General features: G+C 53.1%; 1 protein-coding gene across 2 annotated transcripts in view; it reads right to left on the minus strand.

Annotated features, from left to right (window-relative positions):
* The window catches only part of PMEPA1 (prostate transmembrane protein, androgen induced 1), a 30062-nt gene extending 18357 nt beyond the window's left edge, over positions 1 to 11705 (minus strand). Inside the window, exon 1 of one of the 2 annotated variants that reach the window (XM_042834440.1) lies at positions 11393 to 11705. In XM_042834440.1, the coding sequence (XP_042690374.1) occupies positions 11393 to 11495 (103 nt within the window). In that variant the 5' untranslated portion in view covers positions 11496 to 11705. The remainder of the gene's footprint in view (positions 1 to 11392) is intronic. The other variant, XM_042834441.1, reaches the window with a different exon arrangement.
* Positions 11706 to 22070: the final 10365 nt, after the last annotated feature.

Consider the following 22070-nt stretch of genomic DNA (forward strand, 5'->3'; position numbering starts at 1 on the left):
AGCCTGGCAGGGATGGCTGCAGCCCCTCTTGCTGCCTACTGTGGGGTCCCACAGGACTGCCTCCATCTCAACCAGCAAAGGAGATAGAGCCACCAGGTCTGGCCACAAGCTGACCCATTTCAGGCCATGCACCGTGTTCCACATCCCACCCATCTTTCCCCCTTCTCCTCGAGGCACAAATCCATATACGTGGCACAGGAGAAATCAGGGATAGCAGGAAAAGCTGCAGCCAGAACAAACCCTTGCGCAAGCTTCCCCAAATCACGGGGCAAGGCAATGGGTGCAAGCTGCACAACCATCAAGCAATAGCGAACATCTGCAAGAGCAACAGCACTAGAGCACAGCTCAGAGCAAAGTGACACCGGGTTTCCAACAGCAAACCCCACACATCAGCTGTCCCACACATCACCCTGCAGGAGCCCATCGCTCCCCACCGCACATGGCACCTGCACCACAACGCTCCTCACGGTCATGTTTTGCAGCTTTTCTGCATAAGCAGAGGCTATTTTGCTGTACAACCAAGTTGTGTCACCCGGCTCAAAAGAAAGCAACTGAAATAATTATTTTGTTTGGTTGGTTGGTTATGACTTACACTAATAAATGCTCGATAAAAGCCCAGTGAATGATCTGTAGGCATTATGAGCATGTTAAAGATCCGTATGTGGTTACAAGCAAAGGTCATAAGCCCTATTGACTTTGCGGGCTCTATAATAATTGATTAGCTCTTTATTAAAAGCATTTATTCATCACTTGTAAATACTTTATCTAGTTGGTTCTTCTCTAGCCATTTCGGATACCACACCTGAGCAAAGACACCTTACTTGTGAGGTATTCTCATAAACTCAGATCTATATTGAGAGAGACCCATACATGTTATAATGTCTTAAAACAGCAAAGGCAGTTTTGCAAACAGCTGTAACTTCACACAGGCTCAGCAGGGCTTCTGAGGCCCCATTCTGTCTGTCCTGGAGGCCCCATTCTATCCATCCTAAAGGTCCTGAGGTCCCATTTTGTCTGTCCTGAAGGTCTTGAAGCCCCATTTCGTCAGCCCCTTACAAGCTGAGCCTCCACAATTAGATACTGGCAACTCCTGAAATACTGCACTTCCCCAGTGTACCTGGGAAGGGGTGACTCAACAACCTGGACTACCGAGAAAAGCTGACCAGGCAGCAAGGCATCCTGCAGGGGATGCAGGAACACCTGCACACACGGCCTCTTTTATGAGTTCCACAGGGACTGTCTGTCACTGATAAGGGTTAATCAGTACTAATTAGTACCTGCCACAGGCTGATTCCAAGGAGTCCTGCTGCCCCATACGGCTGCCTTTAACCCCACACCACAGTCAAAGCTGCCGGAGCCGCAGCCACACCACGGCTTCCAGCACTGCTCCAGTCCTCCTGCATCAGGCTGGGAGAAGTCACTTTCCACACACACACAGTGCTGAGATAAGCAACTTTTTCACCCCGATGAAGGGGTGGAGAGCAGCTGTAAATTACCACAGCAGCTAACTAGCTTTGGCTCCTCAGGCTCAGTCAGCTCACTGATTTCAAGTCATGCTGATTTAGAGGAACGACTCCAGATGTATGGCAAATCGATCCTCCAGGCACAGGAGGCACCGAGGAGCTGCTGTGGGTGCAGGAGCTGCTGTGCTGACAAGGGGACTTCAGGCAGCCTTGCTGGGGAGGTGCAGAGCAGCTGGTGCAGACTTTGGGCAGTGCCTGGCCAAGATACATTCAGCAGAGGGGCCGACTGGGGATGATTTACTTTAGAATGAAAACATCAGCCCCACTTCTTGCAGCCGATGCAAGAAAGGCACTGAATGTTAAACAGAGGCAAAAAGTATAGACCAGCAACATCTGGAACTTATCCTTCCCTGCCTCTGAAAAAAAATAAATAAATAAATCACACTCTATTCTTTTTGAGAAAGAAAACTGATTATATAAAATTATAATGCTGCAAGGAGAGAAAAGCAGAGATTTTCTTTGAAAAAGTGCCTGCTTTCCTCCCATATGCTGGCTGAGACGAACCGAGTGCTCATTCTTGCGGGACCTTCAGTAAGCTCGGATAACCAGCTCTCATCCTAACTGGATGAAGATAAACCAAAAAAACCCACAATTCCTTCAATTTGTGGCAGGAAGGTTCAGAAGAGCCTTGCTTCCTGCGGAGAAACCCCACCTGGGGACCAGTTGTCCCGATGAGGAAGGGTCAGATGTTACCCAAGAGAGCCAATGCTCCGTCTCTCCCAACAGAAGAACGGAAAGGCTTTAAATATAGAAACAGGAAAGCCTATCTGGATTACTGTAAGGATGCAGGGTCAAAACACGACACCCTTCACTTCCTCAGGCCCCCGGTGACAGCCCGCCCTGAGCCCAGGGCCCACACAGCAACCTCCCAGCCCACAGAAGTGCCTACAGCCATTGAATTACCGACGTAACCGCATCGATCAGGCTGGAAAACAAAGCGGCGGCTCTTGGCACACGCACCGTCTGGCAGGCACAGCTGCAGGAGCTGCATGTTTCTCACCTGCTGGCAGTTACAGCCCCAATAAAGCCGCCCTGTGACCCGGCAGGGCTGTGCCAGGCAGCTCGGTGCTGCAGGGTGAGCTGGCGGGCACACACAGGGGAGGTGCAGCCGGTCCTCCATTGCCTTTCCAGCCGTACAGAGCTGCAGGAACTGCTGGGTATGTCTGGCTGTGCAAACAGGAGCAAGGCTGTTCGTGGTCCTGTTCCTCGGGCTCCTCAGCCCTCCATGCCCCCATCTCCGGGGCAATGAATGGACTGGTTGCAAGATTTCATCAGGACACTGAACTCAGGAGCCGTAAAATCACTGTGCAAAAAATTACACCTATTTTTGTAGCAGCCAATTAAAGCTCGTATTTAGGTCTCCTTGCATAGCCCTGCATTACATAAAGCAATTCTTCCACTTGAAATGCAGATTTTAAAAGGTCGTTCTGCTTAATTTAATAAAGCCTTAACATGGATCTGCAAATCTGTGGAAGCAGAACCTGGGAGGACACATGGCTGAGAGAGGCGGTGTGATCCCTCCAGAGCAGGGACCCAGGGGGGATGAAAAGCATCTCCCGAGCCACAAACCCGCTGAGCCTGGAGTGCACTTATGGTCTGAAGAGCAGCAGAACCCCACAGCCATGACAAAAGAGAAATTCCTGAACATCTGCACGGGGCTGGGAACCCACTTGAGGCACTGTGCTGCACAGCAGGACGCACCTTCAGCCTGAGCCCACCCCGCCATGATTCCCTCACCTGGGAGGGCCTCTTTCTGCACCTAAATTAATTAAATGCTTCCATCTTTATACAAACAGGCATATATATATACAAACATAAACACGCATATATATGTGTGTATAAATGCACACATATAAACGTATTTAAAGCTGCACTCATAAAAAGCACGTAGTGAATTATCAAATGGAGGCTGCCCATTTTGTTTACGATTCCTTACAGTTCAGCCTGGATGGCAAGTCAGTGGATGCTTAGCAGTATTTATCGAGAAAACCCATGAAATATGAGGATTAGGAGCCATGAGCAGAGCAAACAGCATGCATCCCACGGGATGCCCCACACATGGGCATGCACTGCAGACCCGGCCTCACGCTGAGCCCTTCCACATGCCAGCTCCCACCGCAGAGGCTGAAGAAATGAGCCCCAAAGTGAGATTTCTGTGTGTTATACTGCAAACTCGAGCCTCTAAATTGTGTTAAGGTCAAGGTACTCAAGAGCCTAACCCGTGTGTGAGACCGAGTCACAGAAGCCAGAAGACCACACTCTTGCTGGGGTGGGAAGAAGGCAGAAACACAGGCAGGGCAGGAGCTGCTCCAGGACAGCATCCCACTGCAGGGACGCCCAGGACACCTGGGAACACTGACAGCACCAAGCCCAGCCCTGCGCCTGGTTATCACCAACTATAACCCTAACAACCCCATCACCACCCAGGAGCGCTGCAGGGAGGATCTCCCAGCCCCATCCACACAGAGCAGAGCCTGGACTCATCCCCAGCATGGCTAGAGGCAGACAGAGGTGGGAATAGAGCCTGGCAGCGCTCATCCCAGCACTCTGCACTCAGACATCCTTTGGGAACTCACCCAAACAGCTTGGCTCCCTCCCCACCTGCCCTGCAGGTAAATCCAGCATGCTGCTTGTGCAACGTGTTGACTTACAGTGAGGGCAGAGGCAGCAAGCTGTGCAGACAGCAGGAGAGGCTTTCGGCAGTCTGGGTCACTTCCCTGTGAAGCACAACAGGCGTTGGGCCAGGCCTGGCTCCCTCAGAGAGTACACAGCAGGACAGTCATGGCCTTCAAGGCTTCAGCCAAAGGACAACAAAGACACATTGCCAAATGTGCATTTCTGGCCCGGCTGCTTTCTGTGGCTATAAAGCCCAACTGCCTCCTGCTCACACCCAGCTCACACCCGAGTGCCTTCCCCAGCTCCCTACCAGCAAGCCAGTGCACTGCTCTACCCACCAAAACCCCAACAGCGTGATTCTGAAGCAAATGCAGCCAGAACTGCTTTTGATATCAGTTACCAGGGGGAAAATTAATGCTCACAGAGAGTGAAATGGGACAGAGATAGAAGAAAGCTGCTTCGTATGATGCCAGTCTCTTTCTCCCTTGGGTTTTAGAGCACTTCTTCAGATGCATTTGGCAGGAAAACCAACTCACCTGAGCACCACCATCTCTACTAAGATGTCACATAACCATTTAGCACGACGTGCAAACAAGAAATGCTATCACTCATTAACAAGTTAAGCAATTAGCAAGTTAATTATATATTAAGCCAAAATCTGCATGTAAAAGATATAGAGTGAGGTCTGCCATAGCAAAGACCAGGACTTTGTCACTGTGAACACACACCATGCACGTTCACATCTGCATCTCAAGGAAGTTATGGGGGAATACCAAAGCAGTTATGAAGGGGAGTTCCTTAGGAGACAAGCCAGACAATTTATTTCTTGTATCAGACCTATGTAAGCATTTAAACAGGACCTACTGCAGCAATCCTTAGCAATGCGTAGATGTGGTTTTTGAGTAATGGTTAGTGTTACTTAACTGGTTATACTCACTAATGTAATTGACACCTATTCCATCATTCTTAATACACCCACTTCTTTCTCCGATACCATAAATAGATTAGAAAAGTTTCTGCAGATGGCCATGACCCCATTTGTTTGTGCACTTAGCCATGTATGAATCACTCTTGGCTTGCAGCAGCACTCTGGAATTACTGAAAGATAACTAGTCGGCACAGACACCAATAAATGAATCATGCTTTCCACAAGACCAAACCTTTGGGCTTTTACAGACTCCAATTACAAAGTAAGAAGAAAAGAACAAAGAAATTACTCAGTCTATTTGCACAAAGTCATGCAGAGTTGATTCATAGTTTTGCAGAATTATTACTGACAATCATTTGTAGGGGGTTCCAGTAACAAACCAGCTACTTAACACATTGGGCAGAATGAAGGGAGGGAAAAAAAAATCCCCAAACCATGTCCTGCATGTAATTCTTGAAAAGTTGTATTGATTCCTGTGCAAGGGCCTCTTTTCATTGCCACTATCTTCCAAGCCTGGGGGTTAAGCAGCTCTCATTCTCCAAGGCTAAGCCGTGTTTCACTGGGTTGCTTGGGCCAAGTTGGCAAATGTGAGAAATCCTGTTGCACCTGCTGAAGTGCCCGTGCCTCTTGCCAGCAGAACACTGCATGCACAGCTCCTCATCCCCGTGTGCAAGAGCAGGGCCTCAGGAATGGATCACAGAGCTGACACGTGCAGAAACACTCGCATTTCTAAATGCACATTCTTGGGTATATACAGCAAGTAAAAGATCAGCCAGTCAGAAGTACTCCATTAAAGATATGTGCGAGACTGAATACACTGAACATAAATGTGTGAACCACTTGGAAGGACTGTGGACATCCACCAACACTGACAACTTGTGAGGCAAGTTTCTGAAGACGTGCAAGATAGCTTTATGTAATGCACTGCCTGTGACAACACCAACACACACCGCAGACACAACACCCTGCTCTGCATGCAGCGTGAGTCCAGTCCTGCACCAGCTGGAAATCTGAAGTCAGCTTACTTGCAGGAAGCAGGTGACACTCTATCAGTTATAATCTTAACAACGTTATCCTCCTTGACATGCTCCAGGAGCTGTGTTAAGTTATAAGGATCCATGGGTGATGTGAGACATGGTGCCTGCCTGACCCCCACAATAAGCACCAGGGCATCGAGTGTCACAGCTGCACCTGCAGATCACACGGCCACGCTGCCTTGCACCCAGCCCATCAGCATCTTGCCCCAGAAAAGGATGCAGAATGATGAGGATGACATCCAGCAGAAGGTCGCTGACATTTTGGACCAGGATGCAGCAGATGTGTCTACACTACCATTTGTCTCAGTCACTGCTGTACCCTTTGCCCTCTGAGGCCCATCCATGTGGGCTGACTGCTTGCAGGTGAGTGGCGCAGCCTTTCTGCACACCAGCTGAGCTTGGTCTGCAGTTTGCTGCTGGCCTCATACATTTCAGAGTCAGAGCTCAGGAGAGGCCAAAGCCAGCACCACAAGAGCGACTACGAAGCTCTGCATCCCCTGGGGAACATGTGTCTATTTGTCCTTCACCTATAAGGCCACTGATTCCCCAAGCTGTCTGCAAGAAGGAATGATGCTACAGAAGATTTAAACAAAAGCTTTAATGAATGTTCTCGATTCCTATCCCCCCTTACTCCATTCCTACCACAGAAATTAATGCAACAAGCCCTCTTCATAGGGATAGACAGAGTTTATCTGAGAACGTGCTGTAGATGAAAAGGGAAGACAAAGGTCGCCACCAGCACCACTAAAGCAGCAGGCTGTCTTCAGAAAGCTTCTGGCTCAGTACACTCAGGGCCTGGAGTGCAGAAGGAGATCACCAGGCTGCATGTGCTACATGGAAACATCAATTGTCAGGTGTTAAAAAAAAACAACCAAACAACAAATCAGGAACCTGCGATGCTGGGTGGGTGCTCTGCTCAATGCTGCACACCACATTGCAGCAGAAATGCTAATGCAAGTTTAGTTTTCACACTGGAGATATTTTAGAAGATTCCCAAAGCTTTGATAATATTTAACATCTCTACTAATTTCCTTTCTGGCGTAATCATGAATGTGCCATAGTAGCCAACAGATCTGGGATGAAGTACAAGTTCTAGCTGGCTGCAAAGCAGACAGGAATCATGTGTGCTCATACTGTTTTCTCCCACAACATACCTCTGCAAAACTGACTTAAAATGAGAAAAGAAATTGTGAAACTGCCATTACAAAGAAGCATTTAAAATGCAGATCAAAGTGCCGCCTTGGAAGCTGCATTCCTGGCCAAATCATCAGAGCTCTCTTTACTCTCAAGAGTTCCTCAAATCCTCCGGTTTGGACGATGAACTGCAGCTGAAATTTATCTGCTCTAAAAAAAATGCACAACAAGTCACAACTCCTTTCTCCAGCTACCAACCCCTTCTCTCCCAAGTCCATTTCATACAATTTTGTTGTACTGCTCCATCAATTAACTTTCACAAACGGGTTCACGCCTGTGTGCACACACAGATGCTACCCCAGTGCTGCAGCTCATCTCCAGCATTTCCTCCTCAAATAATTACAAAATGATCCCATGGTAATTCAGCCACACAGACGGGACGAGCGCTGCATGCAGCATCCCCACTGACGTTAATGATTCTTTTGCTTTATGGCTTCCTGGCAGTGTGCTGGTGGCATGAACAAAGTTTCTCCCCAGCTGTAGCCCTGCACATCCCTCCTGCAGGCAGAGCCGCACCACCAGCAGGTGCCCCATGTCAGCACCAAGGGCTGCAGTGACCAAACAGAACGGATCTCCCTGCAGGCAGTGAATGAGGTGTGAGCCAGTTTGTCAACGAAAAGCCATTGCAAATAAATGACCTTTTTTAGCTCATGAGGGTTACCAAATTCTGCCAGATGCCACTACCTGAAACAAGACCAGCAGGGATGACGGCACAGCGAGTTACTCAGGAAAGCAGCTGGGCTGTAATTATGCCCATTAGTGACACCACATATTTTGGTACTTCCCTTGAAAAGGTCTCCTCATGTCTACCCATTTCTAATTTAGGTTTACAAACTCATTCTCAAGTTGGATTTAACTTGCCACTGACTCTCAGCGCTGGAAAGCTGAACATGTTCGCACGCTAGGTGAGCAACAGCAAATAAAAACCAATAAGGAGAGAGAGCACTTCTCCATAGGCGCTCCCCTCCACCTGCAAAGCGAGTGGCTCATTCATACCCTGAGCATCTCGAGGTGTCTCAGACCCCCCGCAGCTCCCGGCTCTGAGGGACGCAGTGTGGGTGCTGTGTGTCACACGCTGCGGTGTCATCACTGTCGGTCAGCACCTGCAAACGGCGCCAGGTGAAACGAGGGCTGGGCAATGTGCAGCCTGTCACACATCCCGCAGTCCCCATGCCCTGCTCTGCACCTCCTGCTGGGGCAGCCCCAGCCATGCCACATCCCTGTGCTGTGCGTGGTCCTGGGCACCGCTGCTGTGTGTGCAGTAGGGTCCTGCTGCAATGTCACCCAGGTGTTCGCCCAGAAGAAAAAAAAAAAAAAGCCAGATCTTTCTCCTCCCACTACATCTTTTCATTTTTCCATTCAGCCCTGATTATAGCAGCAGGATTACATCACTGCTCAAGGGCACCAAATCAAGTCTGGCTTTATGACCCCAGTGCTGCAAGACTGGAGCACGGCCAGCCCCCAGGCCACCACCTGCCCCTGCCCTGCTCCTTCTGGGCACCCCTGGGGATGCTGACCTGCACACGGAGCAGCACAGCCTGCAGGGACACATGGCATTCTCCTGGTTTTGGCTGCAGCCAAAGTGAGAACCACAACCGGAGCACACTTAGAGAACGCTCTACAGCTTGCTAAGGCACTGGCGGCAGCTCAGCCTTCCTACAGCCTCCTACAGGAAACCTCACAGAAGAGAGAGGAAAAGAAAGTGTTATACACTCTACCCTGAGCGCTGTGTCAGGACAGAGACATTGCTGCCAAAACGCAGTCTGAAGTGGTCAGGAGACGTGATCTTTGGTGGAGCCATCAGCACTGTTTTGATACTAAACCCAGGAATGTGAAAACCTCAAAGCCCCCACTCCAGGCAGAGCTCCCACCAGTGCCACCCCCAGCACGAGCACAAACCCAGCACAACCCTTGCACACCCACACCCGAAGCTGCCCCCATTCCTGCACCAAGCACCTCCTCGGCACCCCATCTCCCTTGGCAGCTGAACCCCTTTGGGATCATCCCATGGGGTCTGATGCAGCCCTGGCACAGATGAGGTCCTAGTGGAGATGCTGGGATGCTGCAACATCCCCCCCCCGAGCGATGAGCTCCCAGACACACACCTCAGTCTGTCACTCACCTCACAATGAGTTCTTTACGGACCCATCTGACACCAGGCTCAGCCCTGACCTCTGTCACTCTGCAGAGACAATTCATTTTGCTGCACCCAGTGCTGCCCAGCACAACTAGTAGGCTCAGCCTCTCCTTTCCAAACCCCTCATCATCCAAGAGCTGCACAGAGCACAGCTGCTGCTCGCTGCTCAGGGAGAACCAGTGAAGAAACAGTCTGGGGGCTCAGATACAGGGCTAACCTAACGAGAGACCTAAATTAGCTTACAGCTCTGCCACTATCTCAAAGCGTTCCTGCCTGGGAACTTTCGGCTGGGAACTGAGATAGCATCTGATGGGAGCTGCCCAGAGGTCCCCTGAGAGCTATATTAAAAGAATAAGCACAAAGAAGCGACTGGAGGAGGAAAAAGCCATAATATGACTTTCTGTGAGGATGGATGGGGCTCAGCTCTTCCCTCCCCTTCAGAGCTGGACTATCAGGTAACAGCTCCTGCAGGACCACCACAGCCCACGGCTGCCACTGCAGTGAGCGGCAGCAGAGAGATAAATGTCATCGGTGGCAAAGGGGAAGCCCGGGAAGGAAAAGAGAGGCAAGCAGCCCTGCAGCCCGGCCACACAGCCCAGCTCTGGGGTTGAGCACAGCGTGGGCAGCACTGCAGGGACAGCCCTCGGGACTGCGGGCACTGCATCCCACTGAGCCCATGTCAGAAAATGCAGAAACAAAACCCAAGATGCTATCTCTAAGAAGTATGAAATTCAAAGCTGGGGTGGTTGCAACAAAACCTCACAGCAACAGAGTGGGAGAGCAGCTCTATCTCCAGCAGACACTGCCCGTGTGAGCTCCCAGCGCTGCCACCAGCCCAGCCGGACACCGGCTGCAGCCTCAGCCCCGCAGCGCTGCTGCCGGCACCCACGGAACGGTCCTCATTATGTACCCGCCGCTATTGGTATGCACAGCCCGCCCGGCCGCTGGAGTCAGGGGAGAAGAATGGTCTATTCAGTACCGGCAGTGTTAATAAAATCAGGCAAATCCAGCTTAGTTTTGTCTGAACACGAATGAGATTAAATCAAGATTAAACGCACGCAGTACAAAGGGAATGTTTTATGCTAAAATTCAGAGTGAATCCATTTTAGCACCCGGCGTAGAACCGCCCCCAGCTCTCCCGCAGGACGCCGACACCTGAACCGAACAGCGGCGGAACCGGAGGCGGCGGAGGCTGCCCGGCACCGGGCTGTGAACGGCCACTGCTCACGGACCCACTGCGGGAACGGCACGGACCGCAGCAGCGCCCGGTGCCACGGCCCCGCAGCCGGCACTGAGAGAACCCACGTCCTGCTGGGAGCACATGCACAGCCTTCCCCAGCTTTTGGACCATTCAGCCTCAGAGGGCTTAAGTTCTCGAGCACCGCGCTGACAGCTCGCCTGGCCCCAAGATCTTTCCCTGCACAGGAAAGCCCTTCGGTTTTCAGTCCCAGAGCAGCCGCCGCGCCTCTGTCCTCGGCAGTGCCATCCTGCGCTCCATCTCTGCGCAGTCCATCTCCAAAAGGCAAAGAGTAACAGAACGGCGGTGCTATCGGGTCAGGCGCCGTCCTTTCCTACTCTGCGCGGGTTGAAAAATATTCATTACCAAAGCCGAACAGCCCCCAGAAGAGACGGGGGAAAAAAAAAAAACACCAAAAAAAAGCACAACCACGCCGACACCTGGAGATGGGGGTGGGGTGGGGGGGCTCCTATCCGCGCCGAGACAGAGGGGGGACCCCGTGGGGCCGGGGGAGACCCGCGAGGGGTCGCGGGCACCGCGCGGGGGCGGCGGAGCGGAGCGGCACCTTCAGCCGCGGCCCCGCCGTGCCGCCGCCGTGCGTGGGGAGCGCAGCGCGGCCACAGCCACGGCAACTTCCCCAGCCCCGCTCCCACCGCCCGCTGCCATCTGCACACCCAGCACCGCACGCCCAGCCCCGGAGGGCCGCAGGTCGGTACTTACTGATCTCCATGCTCTGGAACAAAGACCTTTTGCAGTTGCATGTGCAGGACACATTGGGCTGAATAGCGACGGCCGTGCTGTTCAGACCCATTAAGTTATACATTATTAAAAAAAAAAAAAAAAAATAAAAAAAATAGAAAAAAAAGAAAAAAAAAAAGACGAAGGCGACGGCGACACAAAGCACTTCAGGGCCGCCGAGCGCTCCCCGGGCAGCACCACATAAAGCCGGGGCTCCTCCCCGGCGCGGGGGGGCGGGGGGAGGGAAATGCAGCTGCGATTAAAAATTGGAAATCACAACCGCGGCGCAGCGCAGCGCCCCCCGCAGCGGCTCTGCCCGGCACGGCTCGGCTCCGCCCGGCTCGGCTCCGCGCCCCCTCCGGCCCGGGCAGCGCTGTGCTGGGCCCGGCCGCGGCAGCCCCTCACTTTTGTGGGGCGCGGCGGAGCGGCGCGGCGCGGCGGGAGCGCGGCCCGCCCGCTCCCCGCTCCCCGCTCCGCTCCCGCCCCCCGCTCTCATTCACGGCCACGGGGACGCGGCCGCGCGCCGCCGCCAGCCGCGGGCGGGCCCCGTGACGTCAGCGCCAGACGGGGACTGCCCCGCGTCCTCGCGCCGCCGCCGCGGGGGGGGGCGCGGGGGGGGGGGGGGCAAACCGGGGGGGCGCCCCGCGGGGCGGAGCGGGGCCGGGGGGGGGCGGAGGCCCCGAGCGCCGCGGTCCGAAGGGAAAGAGAAGGGAAGGGAACGGGGCAGGCCGAGCGCCTCGCCCGCAGCGCGGCTGTTCGCTCCTCCGGATCTCAACCCATAGTTCTCGTTCCCTTTTATTATTTTTGCTTCAGAGCGATCGCTTGAAAATGGAGCAGCCCCGTTCGCTTTTAGAAAGGAGAAAGGAAAATACTCCATCCCCTCCCTGGGGCTCCACGTGCCGGGGGTCAGCACAGACTTCTTAGCTTAGAAAGGGACCCGAGTGGGGCGCAGCCACGGGCCGGGCGGGGGGGCAGAGCGCCTCTGGGAGCCCGCGGTCCCGATCAGCAGAGGCCGATTTTTCCGTGGTGGTTTACAAACCCTCGGTAAGGACATGCCTGCACTTCGCAATGCCTCGTGCCCGGTCCAGCACCGCAAAGCTACCTGAAGGACACAGCTGGAGGCTGCCAAACTGAGCTGCCCCTCTGTGCCACCCGGCAGTCACCATCCTGGGGATGAGTGGGATGCCGTGCTTGGAGGGAGCTGCACTGCTCAGCTCCTGGTGTGTGTGGGCCCACTGCCATCACTGCTCCACCAGAGACACGGCTTTGTGTATTTAAAGCCTTTGGCGGCTGAATATTAGAGACCTGATCCCAGTGAGCCTCACCTGGTGGCTCCAAAAGGTGGCTGTGAGCTCAGCCTCTGCCAGCAGCTGGCAGCACCCGTGGTCAGGGCATGGTGACAGCGCGGTGGCAGCCCTGCAGTGCCAGCCCCCTGCCCAGAAACACAGGCCATGCAGCCCCACAGCTTGCAGGGCTCCGCCGGAGGAAGGCTGCATGGGAGGAAGGCTCCAGTTGCAGACACAGGCTGCTGCAAGTCCGCACATCGCCCTCACCTCACGGAAGACAAAGCAGAACGGTCTGCAAGTTGACGCTGGCCTACAAACGCCCCGCTATCCCAACTGCATCTGAACCACTCGTGGCTTTACAACTATCAGCATTTTTCCACCGTGATTTAAGAACAAATAATTAAAGTCATTCCAGATGGGCTGGTAAAATCAGCTAACTGAATGCTCTGCAGTAACGCCCCTCCCCCCCCCCCCCCCCCTCCCCGCCCCCCAACGGTGCTCAGGGCAGCACCACACACTGCGGTGCTTCTCCAGTGCATTTCTGCATTCTGACACCTGTGCTCCATCCTGGCTGAGCTCGAGCTCCTTGGACAACCTGCACAGCACACAGCGATGCTCTCTGATCTGTGGGGCCAATGGCACTGTGTCCAGGCCTGCAGTCAGTCACTGCTCACACAGTCATGCTTCAAGTCTTTGCTTTCAATTCTTCAGGGCAGCACTTCAGTGTCACAGATTGCAGTGACCCTGCTGTAATCATTGCAGTGCTACACCAGGGACAGACTGATAACTGATAACCATAATAGACACAAGTAACCCTAAGAGTCAAACCACCCTGGCAGAGTGGTTGAGGAGATCCAAAGAAACACAAAAACAGCTCCCCAAAGGTTTGTTAACCACACAGCTGTCCATTTGAGGAGACAGAGTATCTCACAGCATTACTTTTCAGACTCATGTTAAATAGACACGCACCAATGCAGCAGGGCAAGAGTTACCATGGTGAATAATTCTATATTTATTTCCAAGTGCACCTTATTTCTAACAACCCCAGACACGGTTCCCACTTTCTGGTGACTAACCACTTCATTGAGGCTTTTAAACTGTTCGAGACGAGGCACCCCAGTGTTCTCCCTGGCAGGCAGCAATACTGAGATCTGTGCAGAGGAGAACAGTGCTGGGCAGGGACGGTGCCCGGCAGCCCCTTGCTTCCCTCTGCAAGTTTGCACAGATTATTCTCACGTATGATTTAAAGCCCTGCAGCCACTCTGAATTAATTCCTCAGCAGATGAGCCCTCATCGTTGTCTGGAACATCAGACACATTTTCCTTCTCAGAGTTCATCCTCTGCAGTAAGTGTTGAGAACCACCACAATCAAGATTTCACCTCCAATGATCCACAGTGCCCACCGTGTCTCTCCTAATGAATTGTGGCTCTGCTGCTACTGTCCTGAGCCCCACGGAGCCCAACTGCTTCTACAAAGCACCACCCATAACCCAAACCCTATGCCCAAGAGTGCTACCCCAACACTGTGAGCTCTGGAAGCTCAGGGCCGTGCCCACAGCCCTGGGTTACTGTGCCATGCCCACCACCCTCTTGGCACAGCCTTTCCCCAACACCCCTGGATCCTCCCGATAGCTCCATGCCTGTTACTGTAACCATACAGCAGAGCAGCACAGCACACTTCCAGCCCAGCAGTGCCCACGGGAGCACAGCCCTGTGCCCTGTGCCAGCCCCAGTCTCCCTCACGGCTCCCCAGATGAACGCGTTTTATTTTCTTGCACTGAAAAACAAAACCAGCAAAACCAGGCAGGGAATTTCGGGTAGACTTCTGCGGGGCCAGGACCTCACGACCCCTGCAGGACCCTTCCAACCCGGAGTATCCCAGCATTCTGCATGTAAAATAAAGCAGCGCTAGGGAACGAGTCTCAGAACGCCCGGACCGCCGCAACCTCGCACCTTCCCGGGAGCACCGCGGCCCCGGAGAGGCGGAATCACGCACCGCACAGCAGCGGTGCGGCGGCTCCTTTAAGGTCCCCAGACGCCTCGGGGGCGGCCCCAGACGGCGCCCGATGTCACGGACGGGCGTTCCTCCGCCCTCCGCATGTAAACGACGCGCGCCCTCAGCCAATCAAAAGTGGGAAACCCGTCCGCCGGGCTCCGGACAGCCAATGGGAGAAAGGAGGCGGGGCCCGCCCGGCCATGTGGGCTTTCCGTCCACGTGGGGCGGGGCCGTGACCGCGCGCTGACCCGGTGCCGTGACAAAGGCGCAGCTCGCGCCTTCCCGCACCGCCGCCTGGAGGGGCCCGGGCCGGCGGGGAGCGCCGCAGGGGGCGGCGGCTGCGGGCGGGGCCGAGCCGAGCCGTGCGGAGCCGAGCCGCGCTGCGCTGCGGGGCTGATCCGCTGTGCGGCGTGTGCGCTGTGGGCAGATCGGCCGCGCGTGCCCCTGGCACCCTCCGCACCGCGGCCCCGTTCGCTCGGGATTCAGCACCAGAGCGACGGGAACACAAACAAACGGGCGGATGAGGAGACGGGGAGGATCCTGGAACGCGAACGCTCCCATAAATGCCTTTTCCGTAACTCTATTTACTCAGCTGCTGCGGTGACTTCAGCCCAGCGATTGCCTGACGCGCCGAAACCCCCATCCATCCCCTGCGTGACGGTGCGAGCCTCCGCGTGGCGTTACCTGCGGGCTGCGCTCCCCCTTCCTTGGGAAGAGCTGTCAGCCCCGCAGCGCGTATCGCCCCGCCCCAAGGTGGGCCGCAGCCCCCCCGCAGCACCGGGCATTCCTGCGGTCCCTGCCGGCCCGGTCCGGTGCGCTGCGGGGGCCGCGGGAGGATCTCATTTTCCGAACGAAGAGAGTTTTAATCTCACTTTAAACCAAAGGGTTCCGCTTTTGCAAATCTTTTCCTGCTGGATTTATGCAGCTCATCCATCGCCAGTGTTTCCAAGGAAACCAATGTGCCCTGTTCTCACCGAACTAAATCTCACTATTAAAACAATTAAAAAACTTAATCTGGGTTCCCTTCCTTGATCCCTCCTCTCCTTTTGGTACTATCATAGGCATTTTAATTGAAAACACGATAGCAGTATTTTACACATACGTAGGCTACGCCCTAAGTTACCTATAGGAAACTTGACTCCAGAGCATAATAATGGGGAATCGAATCTACTTCCACAGCTGGGTAAAAACAAGCGAGCAGGACTCTCGCTGAGCTGGTGACAGCCATTGGTTCCAAATGCCACCCGCCGGCTGTCAGAGCTCAGGGCACTGCTGGGACTGCAGCCCACAGCCCCAGTTCTAGCTGGGCCGGCAGTGCAGGGCAAAGCAGGGCACCGACAGCTGAGCGCAGGCCGGGAGCTCTGCAGCCTGCTGCCCGCTGTGCCAAAGCCGACCAGCAGCTTGCACGCTGCGCCCAAAGGGCTGTGGGACAGAGCAGCAGGGCCGGGCCTGGCAGCCTTCCCCCTTCCTGATGTGTTTGTAGGGAGCCTTGCCGTTCCCCTCGAATGTGAGCCCCAGGGACAACCGCCAGGGAGCTGAAAGCCTCGAAGCACACAAGAGCTCGGGCTCTTTGTGCTCAATGCATTTTGCTGGTTTGATCTGAAGAGGCAGCCGGATCCTGGCACCGGGCAGCAGGGCTGCTGAGGAGAGGGATCTGCAGGTCAAGAGGCTCCTGACAAGAGGAAGCCGGCTCTGAGCAGAAGTGAATGCCACCAAGAAGGCAGCAAACACAGCCCTGCTCTTTGTTTCCCCGCACTGTGCTCTGCCTGCCGCGCTGACTGCGCTGCTCTGCTCCCTTGTGTGCAGTTCCACTGCCCTGATGAGGGGCTGAGCACGGGGCTGAGCACAGGGAAGGAGCAGTCGGCACGGAGATGTTTCATCTGCATCCAGGAGCTAAATCCGTCCCCAGCTTGTGTGCTGCCCCGATTCTCCAAGGAGCAGAAGGGAAATGCGGCCCGGGTGGCTTCCTCCACCATTGTGTGAGCGGTGGCAGAGGGCAGGGGACAGGGACAGCGTGTCTGGGCCAGTGTCTGGGGCACTTCCAGCTAACCCTGTGCCCGGCGGGGCTGGCTTTGCAAACTCCCTGCGGGGGGATTCAGGGCAATGAGTGTTTCTCACTGCTCTGTGCACATCCCTCAGGGCACTGTTGGGTGCTCCTCACAAACGCAGTTTTCTGTGAAAAAAACCCAGCTTTGCTAGCATCCCATCCCACACGGAACGTGATACACTCTAATTCATGCCCACTTCCCACCGCTCTGACACGCAGCACTGTACAGGCAAAGAAAGCATACGGCACATCGGCACTCAGAAACACCCCTTCCTCAGTAGGTCGGGGTGACTTGGGGTGATTTGAGAGGGTTTTTCCCCCCTTGTTCCAGAAAAGGTTGGAAAATTACTTTCCACCATCTGCCCTGCCAGAGCCGGGAAATATTTGGAATACATTCCATTCTCCTAATGAACACGCAGCAGCAGGGGTGCAGCAAATAAGAGAGAAAATCTTTCTAATGAACAACAAATGAACTAGAAATCAGATCTGCATAGCTTCAGCTTTTGTTGCCTATAGCTTAAGGGTGATTCGTGGAGACAAAAATCAATGAACGTGCTGTAGACCCAGGCCTGGCACGGTGTGCAGAAGTCTTGCCATGACCCAAGCCGTGTTTGTTTCGGGTACAAATGCCAACTCTTGATTGCTTCCTTCTCATTTAATTGAACAGAAGTGGGGGAAGAATTTCTTACGTATGATTCCTACGAGTCTTGTTAACGCTCTTCAAAATGTGTTGAATTTATAGGATACTGTCAAATGCGTATTAGTATTCATGACAAATCACATTGCTTCCAGCTGGGATATAGAGCTGTGTCGTGTTCTTTTGTTTAAAAAATAAAATAATGTGCTCAAAGTGAAGAAAGTAGTGGGCTTTTCTCAGAGGAAGGACTCAGAATTCCTCTTGATCCACGCTGAGCATGGCCAGAGGTGAATTTCAGGATCCTCCACAGCAGGAATTAAGGGTTTCTCTCAAGCACTGTGTGTGCCATTATGAATATGCAATTTGCTATTCTTTTTAGAGCTCTGCCTGCTGCAAACCATCTAGACATGAGCAAGTTTCCACCCAATGCTTTTGGTGTCAGCTTCAGCCTCAGATGCTGTGTGAAGCAGTGACCCATCGCAGCTGGCGCCAGTGCAGAAGTGTGAGGTGCAAAGCATTTCTGAAGCTGTATCCCATCCTCAACGGCAAAACCTTTGTTTGGATCCTGGGACTTTTCGTCACACTTCCTTACTGGTGTGTTTTTGTTTCACACCACTCCACAAGCTCAAGCCCAAAATGCTCAAGAAGTGACAAGTGCCACCAAAGAGCTCAAACCATCACCCCTCCAGCTGCAGCATCTCAGCTGGTCCCTGAGAGGAAAAGCTATGAGAGCACAGGAGCTGCTGCCAGCACACCTTGAACACAGCACAGCGGGCACAGCAGGCCAAGAGCAGCACTCCCCAACCACGTCGCTTTGGGTGCCAGCACACAGATGTCAGTCCAACAGATGTTCTCTTAGGAGATATTACAGCCACTGCCTACACTGCCCTGACATCCTGCATTGTGGACACTGCACACTCCTGGCTCCAAGAGCACCGAGTTCCTCATGGGAAACATCACCACCAGCTGAGACAGGAGTCTATTTCAACAAGAAAACCACCTCACCCTGCCCTCACAGGCATCTGAAAGTGCTGAGCCCTGGAGATACATGTAGAGCAGCCCAACGTGCAGGTGTGGAGAAGTGATGGCCAGACACGCTTTGTTCTACAGACAGGGCAGTCCCTGCTGTGCCCTAAGCAGTCCTTGTGCTCTGTGGGCTGGCTGCAGGAGGGGAGGACAGGAGGTTTACACCAGCTGTCCTCTGTGCACCTGGCATTGCACCTGGCTGCGTGCTGAGCTGCTGATTTTCTGATGCGTGCATTCATTTCCTGAGAGCCTGACGCTGCAGTTCCTTAAAACACTGAACCTGCAGGAAAGTCAGCAGGGCTCTCCCATAACAGCATCACAGTGAGGCCTCTTTATTTAATGCCATCTTCTGCATACCTGCTCGCCTTCCTCTCCTTTTTATTCCTTGTATTCCCCACTGGAAAGAGGAGCTGCATTCAGCATCAAACACACCCTAACGGCTGCTTGGTCCCCCCCTGCTCCAGGTCTTTCATACTGCAGTATGTGTTACATAGGGGAAAAAAAAAGGAAGAAAAAGAGACAGAACGTTCCTACAAAAAGCAATTTCTTGGCTGGCCGCTTTTTTTCTACTCCCCTCAATATGGCAGGAGATATTTCTGTCTGAACAAACCCTCCCAACCCATCCAGCTCTCCCCATTCTGCACCACAGTCGTGCTGTTTGTATCAGTCTGTTGCTGTGAAAATTAATGTGACAACACAGAACGCAGCATAATGACTGAAGGTGTGTGAAACAGTCCCGGAGAACTGAGCAATGACTTCAAATGCAAGGTATTTCCTTCTTCTCCTCTTTCTCATCCTACAAGCTGCCACAGCTCTGAAAATGGGACAGTTTTCAAATAGGCTATATTTGCAGAGCAAAGATGGATGCTATTTTTATTGCAAATTAGCAGATTTTTTAGCAGATTCAACCTCATTTGCAAGTGAAAATGACTCTACTTACCATGCAGATATAGGTCTTATGTTGGAAACTCATGGAAATTCATGTTTTGAACATACTTACAGAAGAAAAAAATAGACCCTGCCTTTATTTCTGGCTGAGCCTCGCTCTGCTGAAGAAGCACCAGTGGGGCAATTAGTGCTGCTGCTCTGCTGCACGGTGTGAGCGAGAGCAGGGGATCCTCAAACAGTTCTCTGTTTGTGAACTTCTGGGGTCTCCTGGATTTAAAGAGTCAGCAGAGATGGGAAAGGGCCAGAAACCTGCACCCGGGGATCCACATTGCCCCTGGAAATATTTGACTGTTCTGCATGCTGGAGAGGACTGACATCTCACTGTGCTAACAGAGCTAGCAAGGGTTGCTGTGGTTTGCCTCGTGTGAGGAAATGAATGTAGTAAATGGTGTGAGGGCAAAGTGTTCTCAGTCAGTGTTGACTGGTCCTGCAGGAGATGCACATTGGGATGCCAGAACTGTTGATACAAAGGGGACAAATCTGGGGAGTGGACTCAGCCAAGGAAAAGAGCTGAAAAAAAGATGAGCAGAATCAGAACACTCCATGGAAGTGTTACAGAATCAAAAGCTGCTCGGGCTTTTGTCTCAAAGTGAGATATTGGAGTGAAAATTCAGCCTACAACTTGAGAAAGGTGAGCGACGGTGAAACGCTCCGTTCCCAGAAGCGTGGTTTGGGATTTAGTTGCAGCTCCACCATGAAAACCAACTAAGGAGATTAAAAAGAAATAATCTTCATTTTAACATGGGCACTGCAAGGAGAAAACGAAAAGCGAGCAGCAGGCAGAGAGAGCAGGGATCTGCTTCTGAGAGGTGGGACATCATGTCCGGAGTGCCATTCCTACCTGCTGGATTTGCACATGCATCCCTGGAACCCGGAGCCATCCTTCAGGTGTGAACCTGTTTGTACTCCTCCCAGTGGAGCACAATGGAGGGAAACCAGTGGTGCAGGTACTCAGGTGTGCTCGCCAACGCTGTGGGCAGATGCCAGTTTGGCAGTTAGCTGCTGCACACAAAGGAGCAGGAGGTGCATGCCGGCCCTGCTGCCAGGCTGAAAGGGCTGAGCTCAGCCCTTCTTTCTCCCTGCCCCATCCTGGGGGGCATACAGCTCCCATTTTCATGACGTCCATTGCAAAGCACAGATCACATTCCCAAACACTCTTGTTGCTCCAATTTTCATCAGAAGCAAATCTGAAATCGGAGGCAACATTTTTAAAGCACCTATGTTCATGTTGCAAAAACAGCCAAGTACCCACTATTCAAACCTAAATGGCTTTGGTTGCTCCCAACCAGGGTCTCAGACAGCACTCCACACTGCTGCATCCTGCCTGCCCATTCACATCCTCAGTTCAACACCTGTTCCACGTGGTGACCCCATGCCATGGCAGTGATGGCACTGCGGGTCAGCACACAGCAGGGTAGGCTTTGTCACTGCAACAGCGAGGCCAAGGAGGCTGTGGATGCCCCATCCCTGGAGGCATTCAAGGCCACGCTGGATGTGGCTCTGGGCAGCCTGGTCTGCTGGTTGGTGACCATGCAAAAGCAGGGGGTTGGAACCAGATGAGCATTGTGCTCCTTTGCAACCCAGGTCGTTCTGTGATTTGATGAGCAGCAGTGACATCTCAGAAAATGACAGCCTGCCCTTCTCAGTTCAGTTTTACCATTCCTATTTTCTTTAATGGAGGTTCAGAGAATATGATTTCATAGTGCTGACGAACAGACCCAGCTATTCTTTCCTGAGCATGAGGCTTTGTATAGTTTGTAGCAAGCATGAATTATTGCCTCCATCCAAACAAGTGAACATCTGTATCCCATTTTCATTGGCACTGCGAGGTACCTGGCGCAGCCCCAGAGCGCAGTGTTTAGCTACAAGGGTTTAAAATATGCAGTAATTTGCTGTTGTGTTATCCTCTGGTATTCTCTGCTTTGGGAAAAAAAAGAAATAATATTTTATCAGCGAAGTCCTCCCACCGTCTATTTGCCTTGCTCTAATCCACAGTGAAATGAATCCAGGAGAACAACGCTGAAAGCCTCATTTGTTTGCCCTCCTGAAGAGCGGTGCTCATGAAGCCAGCTGAGCTGTGTGCTGCAGGAGTGGGACACCGTGCCCCCAGTTCTCGGGGCAGAGCTGCTGGGAGCAGTGTTCTGTGCACACAGGGACACCCAGCCCTCCTGAGGTGGCGCTGGGAGCGGTGCTCAGGGATGTGGCAGTGCTGAGCTGTGTTTCTCTGCTGATGGCTGACGAGGTCACATTGCCTGCCTGCTTCAGCTCTGTTTGGCTCTCAAGTAATAGACAATTAAAATGGTGAGGAAATTCCTGCTATTAGATGTCTGTGAACTGGCCAGTAAGAAACAGATTCACAAGTATCACAAGAAGTATGCTGAGCTATAGCAATAGGAATTATAGAAGTAAATAAGGCCACATCCCTGAAGAGAAGGGCTGTTACATCAGTGCAGGTGTCACTGCCCTGGAAACCCTCTTATTGCAGGGCAGGGGGGGCTTGGGACATGGCTTCAGGAGAACGACCATCTCCTTTTCAAATGCCATCACTACAGAAGATATCTCCCAAACACCTGAATCAACTCCGGTTGGTCCCTTATCCAATACCGGCTATTTTCTCTTTGCAGGTGAGGTCTCCTCCCCATACCACAGATGGAATGGCTGCAGAGGATTCCCCTCTCTGAGCTCAGCTCCCTGCTGACGCCTGCCTGCCCCAGCGCTCC

This window comes from Centrocercus urophasianus, unplaced genomic scaffold, assembly GCF_019232065.1.
Source record: "Centrocercus urophasianus isolate 14NV4802_14NV808 unplaced genomic scaffold, USGS_Curo_1.0 seq_46, whole genome shotgun sequence".
NCBI classification, from domain to species: Eukaryota; Metazoa; Chordata; class Aves; order Galliformes; family Phasianidae; genus Centrocercus; species Centrocercus urophasianus.